At 41.5% G+C, this 18,451-nt stretch overlaps 1 protein-coding gene across 7 annotated transcripts; it reads right to left on the reverse strand.

The window, feature by feature from the left end:
- Positions 1-8,793: 8,793 nt before the first annotated feature.
- LOC109866740 (transcription factor Sp3) lies at positions 8,794-18,127 on the reverse strand. 7 transcript variants are annotated; one of them, XM_031795220.1, is made up of 8 exons: positions 17,976-18,125; positions 17,781-17,888; positions 17,545-17,642; positions 17,268-17,363; positions 15,528-16,743; positions 12,900-13,086; positions 12,442-12,638; positions 8,794-12,200 (listed from the first exon to the last, which is right to left on the reverse strand). In XM_031795220.1, the coding sequence occupies exons 3-8, from the start codon at positions 17,611-17,613 to the stop codon at positions 11,893-11,895; spliced, it is 2,073 nt and encodes a 690-aa protein (XP_031651080.1). In that variant the 5' UTR covers positions 17,614-17,642; positions 17,781-17,888; positions 17,976-18,125; the 3' UTR covers positions 8,794-11,892. The 7 variants fall into 7 exon arrangements, with proteins under 7 accessions (XP_031651080.1, XP_020311171.1, XP_020311180.1 ...); XM_020455582.2 differs by lacking the exon at positions 17,781-17,888 and having other exon boundaries at positions 17,268-17,354; positions 17,976-18,127; XM_020455591.2 differs by lacking the exon at positions 17,781-17,888 and having other exon boundaries at positions 15,528-16,719; positions 17,976-18,127.
- Positions 18,128-18,451: the final 324 nt, after the last annotated feature.

The raw sequence follows: 18,451 nt of genomic DNA on the forward strand, positions 1-18,451 counted from the left end.
TGAGAGCATTAAAACGACAGTGCTTGCGATACTTTTACATTTCTGTTCTGCATGGCTTTAAGTGGGAGGGCCCGGGTTGCCGTGGGAACGTTAGAGGAAGTGGTAATGATGACAGCTCTAACTCAGTGCAGGTGCAGTAAACCGTGGCAGGTTGGTCAATTGCCCAGAACCCATTACTTCTCCCTGGAGACTAACCATCTAATGTGCTAGGTACCTTCTGCAAAGGAGTGACCTATTGTCAACAGAGAAATCTCTTTCATTTTAAAGAGACTAATGTAAGAAACAAGGTTACAGGGACAGTAAAGTGCATGTTAGACATGGTAGAAAAAAAGCTGAAGTTTGCTCTCAAGTACGGTAGTTTACATACAAATGAAATATTAGGCACAGGCCTCTGTAATTTCTTCAGACTGCATATTAAAGGAAGAGGTCTGCCCGGCAAACAAAGACAGTGTTGCAAATACAGTAAATCAGCATAATACTAGACTAGAGATTGTACCCCCTTTTCAGCTGTATTGTAGATTGGTCTACTGGCCAGAGGCAGGGTCATCTTCCTCAGCCTGTGGGCCCAGAAGACAACTCTACCCACCATTCAGCCGTTCAAAACACAATGTCACAGATGTAATATTCATTACACTGACTCTTCCTATTCGTGAGTGGCTGCTTTGAGGGAGTGTGCATGTGCAGTACACGTAATGATGAGGGAGAATGGGATGACCTTGGGAGTCAGATACATCTCTGTGCTTGTTTCATCTGCAGACAGTCACTGTTTGACCACTATGCACCGCAATGCGTTCCATCCGCCACTTGTAACAATAGTGTAAATGGGACTAAAATTGAGCTCACCTTAGAGGCAGAGTGCAGTCCTCTCGAAGGCTGAAAGCCCAGGGTGAGCCTGGTTCCCAGCGGCAGTTCAGAGTCCTTGTTTTGCTCCCCGAGACAGAGACGTGTGTAATCAGAGAGAAAGTCCAGCACAGATTACAGTCTTCAATCAGCCAGGGAGGAAAATGATATGTACATCATTGTCGCCGGTGCACATCTCCGGCTCTGTCAGACTGCATGCATATTACCTGTGTCAAAGCTGCCAGGGACATGACGAGAGATACTGAGAGCCATCACGGCTCCGCCACTCAGAGGGGCGTCGAGTCTCGCCGCCTCCTGAGTCCGAGCCACCCGGCCGCCGTCTGTCTCCATGGGGACTCCACACTGACCCCTGGGATATTGTTGACACCGTTTAATGTACATTTTCACAGACAGAAACTATTCCGTTCCACACTAAAATTGTTTTCATCAAGCTGAATATTATTAAAAGGCCAGCTCTTGCCACTTGCGGGGAACCTAGAACCCCTACATAGAGGGCTTGGGGGCTCCTCTGCATTCACAATTTGAAAAATGTTCATGCTTGATCTTTAGCATCAAAATTACTTTAGCTCTAGAATACAGAAGGTCATCACCAACCACAGGACATCTGGCAACACTATACTGGTAGCAAAAGGAGGAGAGGCATAGAATCCATCCTACACCCACTGAAAGTTAAAGGGTCATGGAATACAATACATTCAAATCTATAACAAATATCTCAGAATCTATTCGGTAAGAAACTAAAAACACTCACAAAGCACAGCTTTAAAATACTTGTGAGATGTCACTTAACAACTCTTAAACAAACAAGGATGACAAAGAATAATACCATTGAAATTCCTCCCTCCCGTAAGAGAACAGCGATGCAAACCAGCAATTTTCCTGAAACAAGAAAGCACCTAATTAGACCCTGTGAATAACACACCTCGCTCTGCTGGTGAAAGCTAGATGAAACAATTGCAGCTGGGCTGTTCCCCCGCACAACTACAACCCCACCCCCCTTCCCTCCTCCACAGTCTGCATCTTTCAATTTAACATCCACCCAGACACCTCAGATAAACGTTGATGACAAATAATGGCAGGAAACAGGAGCAAAACAAAGTGCAGAAACACGGCCGCCGCTGGTGGCCACTATCAGGTTTGCATAATAGCCCCCCTGTCCCACCACAGGTATCTGTTCACCTTGAGGAGGCCAGCCATAAACACAATGTCAACACAGCCACTCTCTTCCTCTACCTCTCCACTCTCTCTCATAGCGCTGCTGGGACTCCAGAGGGAGGTCACCAAATTGTCTCTGGAATAAAAAGAATCACTGACCTTCTGTAAAATTGGCCATATTCAGTAGACAGGGAATATCAGGTTATTGAGTCGATCCATGCTGTGTTTCCTTACCAGGGGAAAATGATCTGCTCCACTGTCTGCTGCCTTTTGCAGCTGATCAAGGGCAAGAGTGTGTCTGGAATGTAGAAAGACCAAGCAGGAGACTTTCAGAGAGTTTTCACTTTCCTAACTGACTCAGAAACAGAGTGCCCTAGCGGAACAAGAGGTACATTGAGCAGCACATTGAGATCTTGGGACTATAAGGTTCTATCTGCAAAAAGATGGTTCTGAGATAATTGGCTTTAAAGTTCAGAGCACTCATTGATTTGAATGGTGTCAGCGATTTTTTATCTTGTATTCTTTTGAACTTAAGAACATAGATTGGGGTATTTAGAGTACTATATTCATTTGAAGTCAGAAGTTTACATACACCTTAGCCAAATACATTTAAACTCAGTTTTTCACAATTCCTGACATTTAATCCTTGCAAAAATCCCCTGTCTTAGGTCAGTTAGGATCACCACTTTACTTTAAGAATGTGAAATGTCAGAATAATAGTAGAGAGAATGATTTATTTCAGCCTTTATTTCTTTAATAACATTCCCAGTGGGTCAGAAGTTTACATACACTCAATTAGTATTTGGTAGCATTGCCTTTAAATTGTTTAACTTAGGTCAAACGTTTCGGGTAGCCTTCCACAAGCTTCCCTCAATAAGTTGGATGAATTTTGTTCCATTCCTCCTGACAGAGCTGGTGTAACTGAGTCAGGTTTGCAGGCCTCCTTGTTCACACACGCCTTTTCAGTTCAGCCCACAAATGTTCAATAGGATTGAGGTCAGGGCTTTGTGATGGCCACTCTAATACCTTGACTTTGTTGTCCTTAAGCCATTTTGCCACAACTGGAAGTATGCTTGGGGTCATTGTCCATTTGGAAGACCCATTTGCGACCAAGCTTTAACTTCCTGACTGATGTCTTGAGATGTTGCTTCAATATATCCACATAATTCCTGCCTCGTGATGCCATCTATTTTGTGAAGTGCACCAATCCATCCTGCAGCAAAGCACCCCCACTACATGATGCTGCCACCCCCGTGCTCCACTGTTGGGATGGTGTTCTTCGGCTTGCAAGCCTCCCCCTTTTTCCTCCAAACATAACGATGGTCATTATGGCCAAACAGTACTATTTTTGTTTCATCAGACCAGAGGACATTTCTCCAAAAAGTATGATCTTTGTCCCCATGTGCAGTTGCAAACCGTAGTCTGGCTTTTTTATGTGTGTTTTGGAGCAGTGGCTTCTTCCTTGCTGAGCGGCCTTTCAGGTTATGTCGATATAGGACTCGTCTTACTGTGGATATATATACTTTGTTACCTGTTTCCTCCAGCATCTTCACAAAGTCCTTTGCTGTTGTTCTGGGATTGATTTTCACTTTTCGCACCAACGTATGTTCATCTCTAGGAGACAGAACGCGTCTCCTTCCTGAGCGGTATGACGGCTACGTGGTCCCATGGTGTTTATACTTGCATACTATTGTTTGTACAGATGAATGTGGTACCTTCAGGCGTTTGAAAATTGCTCCCAAGGATGAACCTGACTTGTGGAGGTCTACAATTTTTTTTCTGAGGTCTTGGCTGATTTCTTTTGATTTTCCCATGATGTCAGGCAGAAGCACTGAGTTTGAAGGTAGGCCTTGAAACATCCACAGGTACACCTCCAATTGACTCAAACTATGTTAATTAACCTATCAGAAGCTTCTAAAGCCATGACATTATTTTCTGGAATTTTCCAAACGGTTTAAAGGCACAGTCAACTTAGTGTTTGTAAACTTCTGACCCACTGAAATTGAGATATAGTGAATTATAAGTCAAATAATCTGTCTGTAAACAATTGTTGGAAAAATGACTTGTGTCATGCACAAAGTAGATGTCCTAACCGACATGCCAAAACTATAGTTTGTTAACAAGAAATTTGTGGAGTGATTGAATAACGGGTTTTAATGAATCCAACCTAAGTGTATGTAAACGCCCGACTTCGACTGTAGGTAGAGAACATTAAACAGAACAGGGCTATGTCAATAACTCGACTTTGACAAAAATGCAGATAGAACCCAATAGTCCCAAGCTCTCAACATTGCATGTGAAGCACAAAGCAGACGTAGACCTATACCTTTTTTAAAGAACAAATAGAAAAGGACTTGAAATGCTACGTGTGTTCGCAGCACAGTAAATCAACAAGATATACATACGTTAAAAATGAGCGCAGCTGTTGTGCCTCGGTGATTCTCGGCACTGTACTTTGACATGGTTGATTCTTCCCAGTGAAAAGCAGAATAGTAGTGATTGTGTCAAATTGCAGGCATATCTTTCAACAACACCGTGGGACATAGTTAGTCAAAATGGGTCATGGATAGAGACGAAACACTCCTCTTTTGGAAGGGTGCTGTATCTTTGGGATGGAATAATGAAATGAGTCATTTCTGCCAACTGTTCTCATTACCTTCCCCGTGGCAGAGATCCATAATCCCTATGGTATTCTATCACAAATACAGTGGGAAATGTCATTACATTATTATAGCATGTGGTCTATGCCTTCTTCCTAGTTATTGTATTTATGTATTTTGCACATGAATTGGAATGATTGAAGTTGAGCACCGTGTGCAATTACATTGCAATTCAAATAGAGTAGGCATGTAGAGGAATCTATCATAGAAAAGCCATTTTGCCCTTCAAAAACCACAAACAACTTAAAGGATGAACACGTACATTTATATCCTAAATCAGACTAAATTGCAACCGCTGGAAAATCTTTCCTTTTACTCTTTCAAGTGTGCATCTTTTACTGAAGATTTCCCTTGTCCACAGACTCTTAGACTTTTCCCACTGTAGCGTTGTCATGTTTCATAAGATATGTACAGTATTATACTGAGAAAGTGTCCTATTTGTGACTTGGTGCTACAGTCTGCTATACAGTCAATCCAAGGAGCAGATTGCCCTACCTGCACCAAATGTTCAGGATACAGGATAGTAAGTGCCCATCTCTTTAAGTGCAACGCATTTCAAATATACTCACAACAACAGAGGTACTTCTATGGCAGCGCCATCTCTGGACTGAAAACCCTCATGAGACAATGAGTGGATGGAGCACACGCCTTCCTGATGGGTCCTGTATGGCTCAGGTCAGACAGTTAGAAAATACAGCTAATATAGCCTTGAATAGCTCATGAACTTTGGAAGGTCAAGACTGTGTTTGGGAAAAAAAGGTATCGTCTCTCCACAACATCTCACTATTTCCACCATCTTTGAATTTCAATCTGATCTAAAAACCACACACACAATTTATTTCTGTAAATCAAGACACTTCTACTCCTGTGATAAAACGAGTGGTTCAGGCAAGACGAGTGAACACTAAGTGAACTTTCACACGACGGTAAATGCTTCTGTAGAAACTGAATGCCCGTATAGTCCGGTGTCATGCTCAGCTACGCAACGATCTCTACTCCTCCTTCGCACCTCCTAGCTGGGCTGCCGAGGAGGATCGTTCGGTGATGGCGGCTTTTATCTGGGAAGTCCAGCAGAAATGTCTTCTCCTTGGTGGCACTGAAGCGCTTCTACTTATCAGTGTTGAGGTGCTCGCAGGTGAAGACCTACTAGTTTTGGGTGAATGTTTTACACCACCTCCACCACATAGGACAAATGAGTGGAGAACACAATGAGGAACTTATTTATGGCACCTGACGAGTCTCTCAACACCATTGATTTGATAAAATGCCACATTATTGTCCAAATTCAACTGATCAATATTGGGCTACTTACCATAAACCCAGCCAGTTCCTCTTAGTCATTTTTTTGTGAATGGTTGACCATCACGTCTTTCCAAATATTTTTAAACGGCAAACGTATTTTATATTACTTCATAGGGATGCTTTAATTGCAACCAACAATAAAGGATACTATAGGTACATCTTCAATACGATGTGTGCCATGACTGGAAAGTCCATGATTCTCTGAGAAGATTGTCCTCTCCCCACACCTCGATGTATCGCCGATTTCATTCCTGCAGGGGAGCAAGAGATTATTACAATATTCGTATTACTGAGCAAGGGGAAATTAATTAGACTAATTAACATACAAGTAAATGATGATACTGTTGACACATTTCATTAACTCAAACGGTCATTCTATGTTCGTGGTGCACTTGGTGTTACATTACAATGAATTGAATTCGCTAAATTCAAATGAAAGGTACCGCAAAATAGATGTGTCCTTTCAATGTTTAAAATCATATGGGCTTTTCACTCTGATTTGTCCAATATAGGCATTCATACAGCAAGGTTTTAGTTATGTTCCTATGCAGTAGTGAGATAACTGTGGCCAGGCACAATGCATATGCTTTCTATCAGCTCCAGAGAAAAGGCTTGATTGTAACACTATGCTGGAGAGCTTTTCCACACACACGAGAAGTTTCAAATTCAAACCACTACAAAACAACCTTAAATTGTGGAGCAATCGAAAATAATAATGTCCCACACATACACAATCCATGTCTCAATTGTCTCAAGGCTTAAAGATCCTTCTTCAACCTGTTTCCTTCATCATCTACTACACTGAATGTAATGAATTTAACAAGTGACAATAAGAGATCATAGCTTTCACCTGTTCTTCATGTTTCGGATACTCAGTGTAGTGTGACTGAAACAATGCATACTTTCAGAGTTAAATTGTAAAGATTCTCTGGCACTTTTGTATACTTTTTAGCCAGTAGTTCTGAAAGTAGCGCTCAAGAGACAAGAGTGGTCCACGAAAATTGCGTACTACATCACATATATGTGCACCACGTCATTGCTCTCTCTCTCTCTCTCTCTCTCTCTGCTGTGTGTGAGTCTTGCTAGATGTCACTCAAATGGTGAGGGGCTGAAGCTCATTGGCTAGAACTCGAATTGTTAAGGGACTGGCCCACGTGGAGGAAAATGTAGGGAAAATGGCGCAGCACAGTTTACAGTCTCTTTCAAAATAGGGATTTCGTGGCTACTTGAGGTATAGATGCATGTATAAACTACACCTTGACACATCCAGCTGACAAAGGGAAGTTTAAAGATACTAGGTAGTAGCCAAAGTTTTGGTGCATGTCTTTAAAGTGAGCCTCTTTTAAATGCCTATTGGACACTTTTCAAACGCCTCTTGCGACAAGGCTTGAGAGGAGTGCTGCAATATTACATGTATTTTGATCATATATTATTAAACTTTCATAAATTTGTATGAGTAAAATACCTTTATCCTATTATATTGATTCCACAAGAAACCCAGACAAAAAAATACCATTATTTGGGGGGATTTTCACAAAATGTAATCCATACAATAGTCTTCTGGAGGAAGGATTGTTTACATATATTTTACCTTTGTATCTAAAAGCCTAATTGAGAAGTAATGAATCAAAGTTGGCATTTTTATTACATTTTGGCCAGGCCTCCTTTAAGACTCCATAATGTTTCATCTGTAGATGCAGCGAAGCAAAAAATGCTCTGTAATATGAGTAGTATTTTGATTTCAATACAAATAATATACTCTATGGGCATATCAACGTTCCAGAATGGGATCTCCGCTAGTTTTAAAGTTATGTTATGGCACATTTTATACAGAGAAATTGGCATAGTAGGGAATGTAACCAATCACAGCCCTTCTTTTACTTGTTTCATTGCACATCCTGCAAAAGACCAGCAGAGGGCGAATATTTTGAGTCCATTTTCACATTCACTGTTGGTAATGCTTGCAAATTGGATCATAACTCTAAAAGTACCAGAGATCACACTCTGGAACTTTGCTATGCCAGTAGAGTAGATTATCTTCAACAATATATTGAAAAATGAGCCAAATCAAAAATGGCATATGTTCAATATTCATGTTTATATTTTTCAATATTCATAACTAAATGTTAAACAAGTTAATGAAATCAAAATACTACTCATATCACAGAGCAAGAGGTAAAGCTTCATATGACACCAATTGTTGCTTTATAGCATGGTGTCTTAAAGGCCTGGGTATGCCCATAAATATGCCTACTTTGATAAATAATTTCTCAATGAAGCTTTAAAATACAAAATGTATTTTTGTGAAAATCCCTTTTTCTTTTTGGGTCACTATACAGAGGTAAAGACATCAAAAGTCAGGAAACTGGAATTCATAAACTAAGAAAGGCATATTCATGGAGATTACATGTAACTCTTTTTTTTTTTTTACCTCCTGTAGGGTTCAGTGGCTTGATGAGTGAAACGGCAGGGGGCTCTAGGAAGGTCAGAGGGTCAGTTTGTCTCCTGCTCCTTTGGCTGCAGTGACATCTACTGGACTGGACTGCCAACAGAGAGGTGCCAACACTTTAGTAGACCAATGAAAGCGTGCAGAAAATCTACGTGAACTGCCAGCCCTTCTGGCGCTACCCCAACAACATTATCATATTTAACAAATACTGAATTTCTCGTTTAAGAATTATGCCACTTGAATGCAGTCCTAACACCACGTCTGCAACGCATTTTTGACCAATCAGATTGCGTGTCCAAAACTAACCGCTTCATAGTATATCATAACATCATAATAATATAATAGTACAATAATAACAAGACAACGTACTACCAGGTAATGTTTAGTCATTTTTGTATGAAATAACAAGATGCCCTCAAAAAGTGGACATTGTACAATTGTTTCCCGCAAAACAGAATAAAATCAATGAAATGAATACCACGTTACAAAAATGTTTATAATGATCCATGACAAACATCTGGATTGAAACTTTTTGAGATTGTAAAAATGACATGTTCACTTCTAAATGTGAATCTGTGAGGTATAATATAGTGTTTTGTTAATGACCACACAGGGTATAATACGTTTCAATGATATCATGGTGGACTTAAAGCCACTGGGGGCCTTCTGAGTTGAAGACAACGTCCCAGAACCAGTCACTACAACAGCAGATACAATGCACACAATTCACTTTCTTCAATCTTACATTTCATAATCTGAATAATAACATAGATATATTACTACAGAAAAGGGAGTCAAAATAACACTCCGATTAAAAGAAATAAGACAGAGACAGAAACATTTACTGACAAGAGATAAACAAGGATAACCAACATGGGCAGTATACAAATACGTTTATACAAAAAGAGAATGATCAAACTACAGATGAAGAGAAGAGTGCTATTAAGAGAGTACTGCCTCGTGCGATACCACTTCACTTCTGTCTTAGAGGGCTGATTGAGCGAGGCGCAGACACAGAGCGCATCTCTTTACCAAACTATTTCATAAAGGGGGGGGGGGGGGTTGTCATCTAAGGACCCTGACATAGTTTATAGAGCATAGGTAACACGGTGACAGCATAATTCAACTATGCTTTTGGTCCATCGAATAACACCTCTCTACACAACACCCCACAACATCTCTAGGGGCTACAGGGGAGGATTGTTCTACCGTGCATGACCAAGTCACCCTGAGATTAAAGTCAAATTTGGCAATTCAACCCCTTAGCATGGCTTCTTTTTTTTTCTCTTTCTAAAAATGACTTGACTTTCTAAATTGTGAGTCATTTAGAAATCACGTTTTTACAAAATAAACACATCTGAATATTACACTATACACATTTAAAAAGCCATTTAAAGAGCTTGGAGTTTGAGATACCATAAAACCAGTTTACGATGATATAGCTGTTCATTAAAAATACTTGATTTGCAAGAAATGCATATTACAACATCCGATCAATTGTAGAAGTTCAATAGGAATTATTATACAACATTTTAAATATGCAATTGTTTTCTTTTTGCCACCTGCAATATTATTCAGGATGCAACTGAGCAGGATGTGGGTAAAGCTTGCTGATGGTTTTAGGCAAGCACAAATATGACACAAACATAAATCAGGAAGACCGTACTAATGTTTTTTTTAAAGGATTTTGACACAGACCTAACCATGGCTGTCATTAAAAAACGTAACAAGGGTTTCAGGCTGGCAATAGCCAATCGCTTAATTTCTAAACCATTTTTTAAACACACATTTAACTCAAACCTTTAAACAATCGACAGTAGCTTAAAAACTATGCGCTGTTCCCCTTTTTCAACTCCACAATATGATAGAAAATAAGGCATTTCAGTGCGTATGTATTGGAACCACATTTAACGCTTTTCTTTGCACCCCCACCCCAGTAAAAAGACTGCTTACAGACTTCAACCGACTACTAGTCTAATTATATATATATATATATATATATATATATATATATATATATATATATATATATATATATATATACATTCAAGGGTTTTTCTTTATTTTACTATTTAGTAATATAGTGAAGACATCACAACTATGAAATAACACATTAAATCATGTAGTATGCAAAAAGTGTTAAATCAAAATATAGATTCTTCAAAGATCCACCCTTTGCCTTGATGACAGCATTGCACTCTTGGCATTCTCTCAACCAGCTTCATGAGGAATGCTTTTCCAACAGTCTTGAAGGAGTTCCCACATACGCCGAGCACTTGTTGGCTGTTTTTCCTTCACTCTGCGGTCCAACTCATCCCAAACCATCTCAATTGAGTTGAGGTCAGGTGATTGTGGAGGCCATGTCATCTGATGCAGTGCTCCATCACTCTCCTTCTTGGTCAAGTAGCCCTTCCACAGACTGGAGGTGTGTTGGGTCATTGTCCTGTTGAAAAACAAATGATAGTCCCACTAAGCTCAAACCAAAAAGGATGGCATATCGCTGCAGAATGCTGTGGTAGCCATGCTGGTTAAGTGTGCCTTGAATTCTAAATAAATCAGTGTCACCAGCAAAGTACTCCCACACCACCTCCTCCATGCTTCACGGTGGGAACCACACATGCAGAGATCATCTGTTCACCTACTCTGCATCTCATAAAGACATGGCGGTTGGAAACAAAAATCTCCAATTTGGACTCATCAGACCAAAGGACAGATTTCCACCGGTCTAATGTCCATTGATCGTGTTTCCTGGCCCAAACAGGTCTCTACTTCTTATTGGTGTCCTTTAGCAGTGGTTTATTTGCAGCAATTCGACCATGAAGGCCTGATTCAGTCTCCTCTGACCAGTTGATGTGCTGAGATGTGTCTGTTACTTGAACTCTGTGAAGCATAGTTTTTGCGACTCTACTTAAAAAACTTTCAAAGTTCTTGAAATGTTCCGCATTGACTGACCTTCATGTCTTAAAGTAATGATGATGACCTAGTGTCATTTCTCTGTTTATTTGAGCTGTTCTTGCCATAATATTGACTTGGTCTTTTACCAAATAGGGCTATCTTCTGTATACCAACCCTACCTTGTCACAACACAACTGATTGGCTCAAATGTATTAAGGAAAGAAATTCCACAAATAAACTTAACAACGCACACCTGTTAATTGAAATGCATTCCAGGTGACTACCCCATGAAGCTGGTTGAGAGAATGCAAAGCTGTCATCAAGGCAAAGGGTGGCTACTCCGATGAATCTCAAATATAAAATATATATTTGTTTTGTTTTACACTTTCTTGGTTACTACATGATTCCATGTGTTATTTCATAGTTTTGATGTCTTCACTATTATTCCACAATGTAGAAAATAGTAAAAATAAAGAAAAACCCTGGAATGAGTAGGTGTGTAAAAAACTTTTGACTGGTACTAATATATATATATATAAGCAGGGAAAATGAGTGATGAGCAAGTGAGTGTCACTGTGACTCGGCCATCTCTAGGACTTCTCCGGCTGCTATAGTGACCAGTTGTAGTGGGATTTCAGTATTGGCCAGGATGTCCTGGGAGTTACTGGAGCCCTGCTGAATGTTGGTGAGGATGAGGGTGGTGCCGCCCGCCGTGATGATGCTGTCTGACGAGCCCGCGGACTCCATGGAGCCCACCACCGCGTTGCTCACAGAGTTCATGACTCCTTTCTTGTTCTGGTGAGTTTTAATGTGCTTGGCCAGGTGGTCGCTCCGCATGAAGCGCTTGGAACATTCCGGGCAGACAAACTTCTTCTCCCCTGTCAGAGAGAGAGAGAAACCAGACAAGTTTTAACAGTAGGACAGACCAAACGATGTCACTTCTACATCACTACTATTAACTCATTATGTAATCCGTTTTACAGGACTAATGCTATTATACTGAATGATATCTTTCCAAAGACAGAAGAGGACACTTTACATTGGTGAAAAGCGCAACCTACAAGGTAAGTTTTCAAAATGTAAAATGTAATGCAAATGTTGAGGTGACGGAGGGTGCACCTGTATGTGTCCTTCTGTGTCTCTGCAGTTCGTCGCTGCGTGTGAACCTCTTCCCACAGTACATCCAGCTGCAGACGAAGGGCCGCTCCCCTGAGTGCCAGCGCAGGTGCGCTCGCAGGTGGGATGTCTTCCCGTACACCTTCCCACAGCCCGGAATGTGACAGATGTGTTGCTTCTTCTTCCCCATGTTGGATCCTCTGAGAGAACACAAACACACACACTCATATACTGCATATACGGCCTTATAGATGTGTACTTGCTCTGTTTTTGGGGCCTTTGTGCGCCAATGCTGGTGAGAGGGGGAGGGTATTTGTCTTTCCCATTCAGACCCCAAAACCTTGGGAACTAGTATTCTAAACACAGGAAAGATTCTATCTAGAGTTTTCTGACCACTATAAGCTGTTGAGCACTGTAAGCGTAGTCACTATAAGCAGGGTACGCAGTATGAGCTCACTCACCTCCCCCCAGCCTCTTTGCAATTGGGGCAGGTGCAGGCCACCCTGCGTAGCCGCTTGCCCCCCTCGCCGAGTTGGTCCTCCTCGTCCTCTAGTCTGACCCGCAGGTGGGAAAGGTCACTGGTGTTCAGAGTGGAGTCACTGCCCAGCTGCCAGTCCTCGGAGTCCGGCTCCTCCTTTATCTGGACGTCTGGAGGGAGACCAATCAATCCACACATCAATATCAACACAACCTTTAACAATTGCATGCTAAATGGACTGCAAAAGCCACACAGTGAAAAGTGCTTCTTCGCTAAATGCTTTTAAAAAGATTTCATGACAGTTTGGCTATAAACAAATTTAAAACCCCTGTTCAAACTTGACAATGTGTGGATGGACAGCTTGACACAAAACCATTATGATTTACACACCCTTCAAATCTTCAAAGAATTAATCATACGATTGTTTATATTATATCTCACAGATCTATAAAAGGGTGTTGATTATATAGTCAGAGAATTGTTTAAATTGTAACATTTTGGTCATTTAGCAGACGATTTTATCCAGAGCAACTTACAGGAACAATTAGGGTTAAGTGCTTTGCTCAAGGGCACAGACATATTTTTCAGCTATTCGGCTGAAAATGTTGTTATTGTTACACACACACACACGTTCTGTTGTTAAATGTGTGTTCTTACATTAACAACTTTGTTTTATTTATAAGAAAATATTTGCAAATTTGACAAGAATATATAGCTAATAATCCTCACCAGAGCAGCGCAAATCATGCCTGATGCCTCAGGAGGCTTATATCAGGTGACTCAATAATTAAATAGTATACTTCCTGTAGTCTACTTCCTGGGGATGGTCATTTTTTTCAGACCCCCATGGTTTCCTACATTCAGTGCCTTCAGAAAGTATTCACACCCCTTCACTTTTTACACATTTTGTTGTGTTACAAAGTGGGATTCAAATCCATTTAATTGTCATTGTTTTGTATGAAAAATAAAACACTAATATATCTTGATTAGATAAGTATTCAACCCTGAGGCAACATGTTAGAATCACCTTTGGGCTGCGATTTGGGTAAGTCTCGAAGAGCTTTCCACACCTGGATTGAGAAAACATTTGCCCATTATTCTTTTAAAAATACTTCCAAGCTCAGTCAAATTGGTTGTTGATCATTGCCTAAACAACCAGTTTCAGGTCTTGCCATAGACTTTCAAGACGATTTAAGTCAAAACTGTAACTCGGAAACTCAGGAACATTCACTGTCTTCTTGGTAAGCATCTCCAGTGTAGATTTGGCCTTGTGTTTAAGGTTATTGTCCTGCTGGAAGGTGAATTAGATCTCACAGTGTCTGGTGGAAAGCAGACTGAACCAGGTTTTCCTCTAGGATTTTGCCTGCGCTTAGCGCCATTCCGTTTATTTTTTTAATCCTGAAAAACTCCCCATTTCTTAATGATTACAGTTATACCATACCCTGATGCAGCCCGCCCACTATGCTTGAAAATATGGAGAGTGGTACTCAGTAATGTGTTGCAATGAATTTGCACAAAAACATAACACTTTAGTCAGGACAAAAAGTGAATAGCTTCGCAAATTTTTTGCAGTATTACTTTAGTGCCTTGTGGCAAACAGGATGCATGTTTTAGAATAATTGTATTCTGTACAGGCTTCCTTCTTTTCACTTTGGCAATTAGGTTAGTATTGTGGAGTAACTACAAATTTGTGGATCTATCCGCAGTTTTCTCCTAACCAGCCATTAAACTCTATAACTGTTTTAAAGTCACCATTGGCCTCATGGTGAAATCCCTAAGCTGTTTCCTTCCTCTCCGGCAACTGAGTTAGAAATGAAACCTGTATCTTTGTAGTGACAGTGTATTGATACACCATCCAAAGTGTAATTAATAACTTCACAATGCTCAAAGGGATATCATTTATTGTTTTACCCATCTACCAATAGGTGCCCTTCTTTGCGGGGCATTGGAAAACCTCCCTGGTCTTTTTGGTTGAATCTGTGTTTGAAATTCCCTGCTCGACTGAGGAACCTTACAGATAATTGTATGTGTGAGGTACAGAGATGAGGTAGTAAATCATGTTAAACACTATTATTGCACACCAGTGGAGGCTGGTGGAAGGAGCTATAGGAAGACAGGTTCATTGTAACAGCTAGAATGGAATAAATAGAACGGTGTCAAATATGTGGTTTCCATATGTTTGATACCATTCCATGTCAGCCATTATAATGAGCCCATCCTTCTATAGCACCTCCCACCAGCCCCCACTGTTGCACACACAGTGAGTCCATGCAACTTATTAAGCATATTTTTTACTCCTGAACGTATTTAGGCTTGCCATAACAAAGGGGTTGAATACTTGTTGACTCAAGACATTTTTAATTTATTAACTTTTTTAACATTTCAAAAAACATCATTCCACTTTGACATTATTGTGTGTAGTATTGTGTGTAGGCCAGTGACAAAAAAGTTAAATTTAATCGATTTTAAATTCAGGCTGTAGCACAACAAAATGTGGAAAAAGTCAAGGGGTGTGAAAACTTTCAAATGTTGCTGTTAAACCACCAGTGTTACTAACTATTATGGTGTTTATGTCTGCTGGATGTGTACATGATGCAGGAGGAGACCATACCTCCAGGGCTGTTGGTGTCCTCTGCCTGCTGGTACTGAATGCCTGCCTGGACCAAAGAGTTGACAGTCACAGTCTGCAGGTTGGGGATCTGTTGCGCTTCTCCCTGGCCCAGAGACAGGGTTTGCAATGGGGCCAGTGTGATCTGCTGGGCTGGGTTGGTGGACAGCTGGAGGTTCTGGAGGTTCTGGACCCCCTGCACCTGAAAGGTCTGCCACTGGATCTGCCCTGAGGCCGTGACGGTCTGGGCCTGGATGATGAAGGTCCCTGGGTTGATGAGCTGAACGTTCTGCATGGTCTGTCCCCCTGCTGCCTGCACCAGCTGACCATCACTGGTCTGGACTGGCACCTGTTGCAGCTGGATGATGGACTGGCCTGAGGACACCTGGATGTTCTGGACCTGGTTCTGCTGAATGTAGCCCTGGAGACCAGAGGGGTCTGTCGCCTCTGGGGCTTGGGTTAGAACACCCGTCTCATCCATGGCCTCAGGCAGCTGGGCGGAGGACGTTGGCACATACATGTCTGCATTAGCATTCGAGTCATTTACAGACAGTGTTTGCGAGTGCTGGTCACCTGTCTTCTCCAAACTCTCAGAGCTGTCCACAGGCTGACTGGTCATGATGAGCTGGCCATCAGAAGTGACCCCTGTTGCTATAGTCTGAGCACCAGAGAGGCCCAGGGAGTCCAGGTCCACACTGCTAATGGGGACAAAGGTGATGTTCCCTGGCAACCCCATAGGCACATTAGTGACAACCTGACCCTGGTTGTTAAAGGTGGAGCTGCCAATAGAAACACCCTGGATCTGCTGGACATGACCAGTCTGTGATATGAGGTTCTGGTTATTAGTAAGGATGTCTCCGGCCCCAGTCACACTTATAGTCTGAGTTCCGTCAGGCAAGATCTGGATCTGCCCTGTGGCATCTTGGCTCAGAGTGGCCCCGTCCTCACTGGAGGTGGAGAAGCTCAATTGCTGTCCATCAGCTGTCTGAATGTACTGAATGTTAGGCACTGTGTTGGCGGAGGTGTCGCTTCCTGATGTCACAAAGATCGGTTGGTTCTGAAGGTTCTGGAGAGGAAGAACATACTGTCCGTTTGATGTCACGATCCCCCGACTCTGGATATGGACCGCGCCAGGTTCCTCCTTCCGTGTTGTTGTGGGGGTCAAAACCTCCCATCTATCTGGGTTCCCTGTTAACTGGATGGATGTTAGGTCTGTCGTCTGCAGGATAAAACGTCTTGTTTTAGTGAATAAAAACTATTCATTTGCATAGAAGGTGCCTCATTAAGATGCAGATTGCAACATTGAGATGAAGTATGTCATGTTAGAGATAGCAGTGAAATAATTACTTACATTAAAAAAAACAGTAAGCCAATTATTTATTGTATTCAGCCAGTTGGAAAAGCCATAGCATGATTAGTTATGAATAACTACGTGCATTAAAAAATAAATCGCAAAAGTTATTACCATTCATGAAGAATATAGGAATAAGAGCTTGGTGCTGCTTGTTCACACGATTTAGCAACATATTTGAAGATTGGTTTAGAGGTGTTTAATGACCAGAGTATTGTTTGTCTAGAAGGTGCATGAGAACCCTAACTTCATATTGTGTGAACCAAATATGAGCTCACTTACATGAAGGCCTTTGGGCATATCTCTGCCGACACAACTCGCGTTCTATTGATAAAAGATAGCTACATTTTGGGGTTGTCTACATTATTGCAGAGCCAGTGGTGGTGACTTACCACTGCAGCGGCAGCACCGTTACCCCCATCTGATGATGCCGACTCGATCTTGCTGCAGGTAGCTGCCAGCAGAGCGAGCGATGACGACTGAGTGTCCTACCCACAATGGGCGGGTTTAAAAGGAAGAAAGTGGGTGGCCGTTAGTCCGGTGCCACACAGGAAGTTCGACTTTTACTACAAATGTTAAAACGTGTGAACTTCACAAAGCACCACGCACTTACTGAAACCCTAACCGAGAAGCATACGAGGGCAATTTCTAAATAGCAACGTTAGCTACCTGATCTCCTGTGCCACAGTCTTGCTGCAGAAACTCGCTTTGACTGCTGTCCACGTCCAAGGCAGCCATTTCCTCTTGTTTCACTGGCTGTTCTGGGGCTAACGTTACAAGGTACAGAATGAAGGAAACGGAGCAAAACAAACCAGAGTTAAGTTTAATCTCCACACGGGAAACGGCAGCAAATTTGTTTCTAGCTATTCTACTAGCTATAACGTAACACTTCAAGCTGGACTGACCTCCATTACAGCTGCGGTGTGGAGTTGATCAAACTGTCTGAAGCCTTAGCTAGCTACGTATGTTGTAGTTGTGGCTAGCATGCAGGCTAACGTTCACTGTTGGCTAAGCTGTTGGAAAAATATTAAAACAGCTAGCTAACATTAGCTTAGCTAAAGGGTGCAAACATACCGATGGTTAGGTTGAACATTACATACCAGTCATTGCGTGAATTATTTTATTTCGCAGAATCTCTGTATTACCACAAGCGAAACATGATTACAGTAATCGAAGGCTGGCTGCAATCGGTGATTCTAGTCAATTGTTTCTATTTTGATTGACGGTGCGGGAAACACAAAGGGTGGGGTCTCCAAGATTGGGTAACGCACAGGAAATCCCGCCGTTCTTCTTAAACCCAATTGGCTACCATATTTTATTCCCTACATTATCATTCGCCAGTGTACATGTCAGTCATCTTCTGACGAATTCCTTTCCTGTTTATTTTTCTCTCAATAATATGGTGACAAAAAAATTATATGGAGCCAGGAGCTATGCTGTCCATTGATAACCGTTAATGTATACAAGCGTTCTGCAGCCACAGTGGATTTTAAACATACTCTTAAATTATTTCCCTTACCTCTCAATTTAGGTAATTTATGCCTATCCTAAATTTAAAGCCAGCTAGTGTAACTAT

Source organism: Oncorhynchus kisutch, linkage group LG2 (genome assembly GCF_002021735.2).
Source record: "Oncorhynchus kisutch isolate 150728-3 linkage group LG2, Okis_V2, whole genome shotgun sequence".
NCBI classification, from domain to species: Eukaryota; Metazoa; Chordata; class Actinopteri; order Salmoniformes; family Salmonidae; genus Oncorhynchus; species Oncorhynchus kisutch.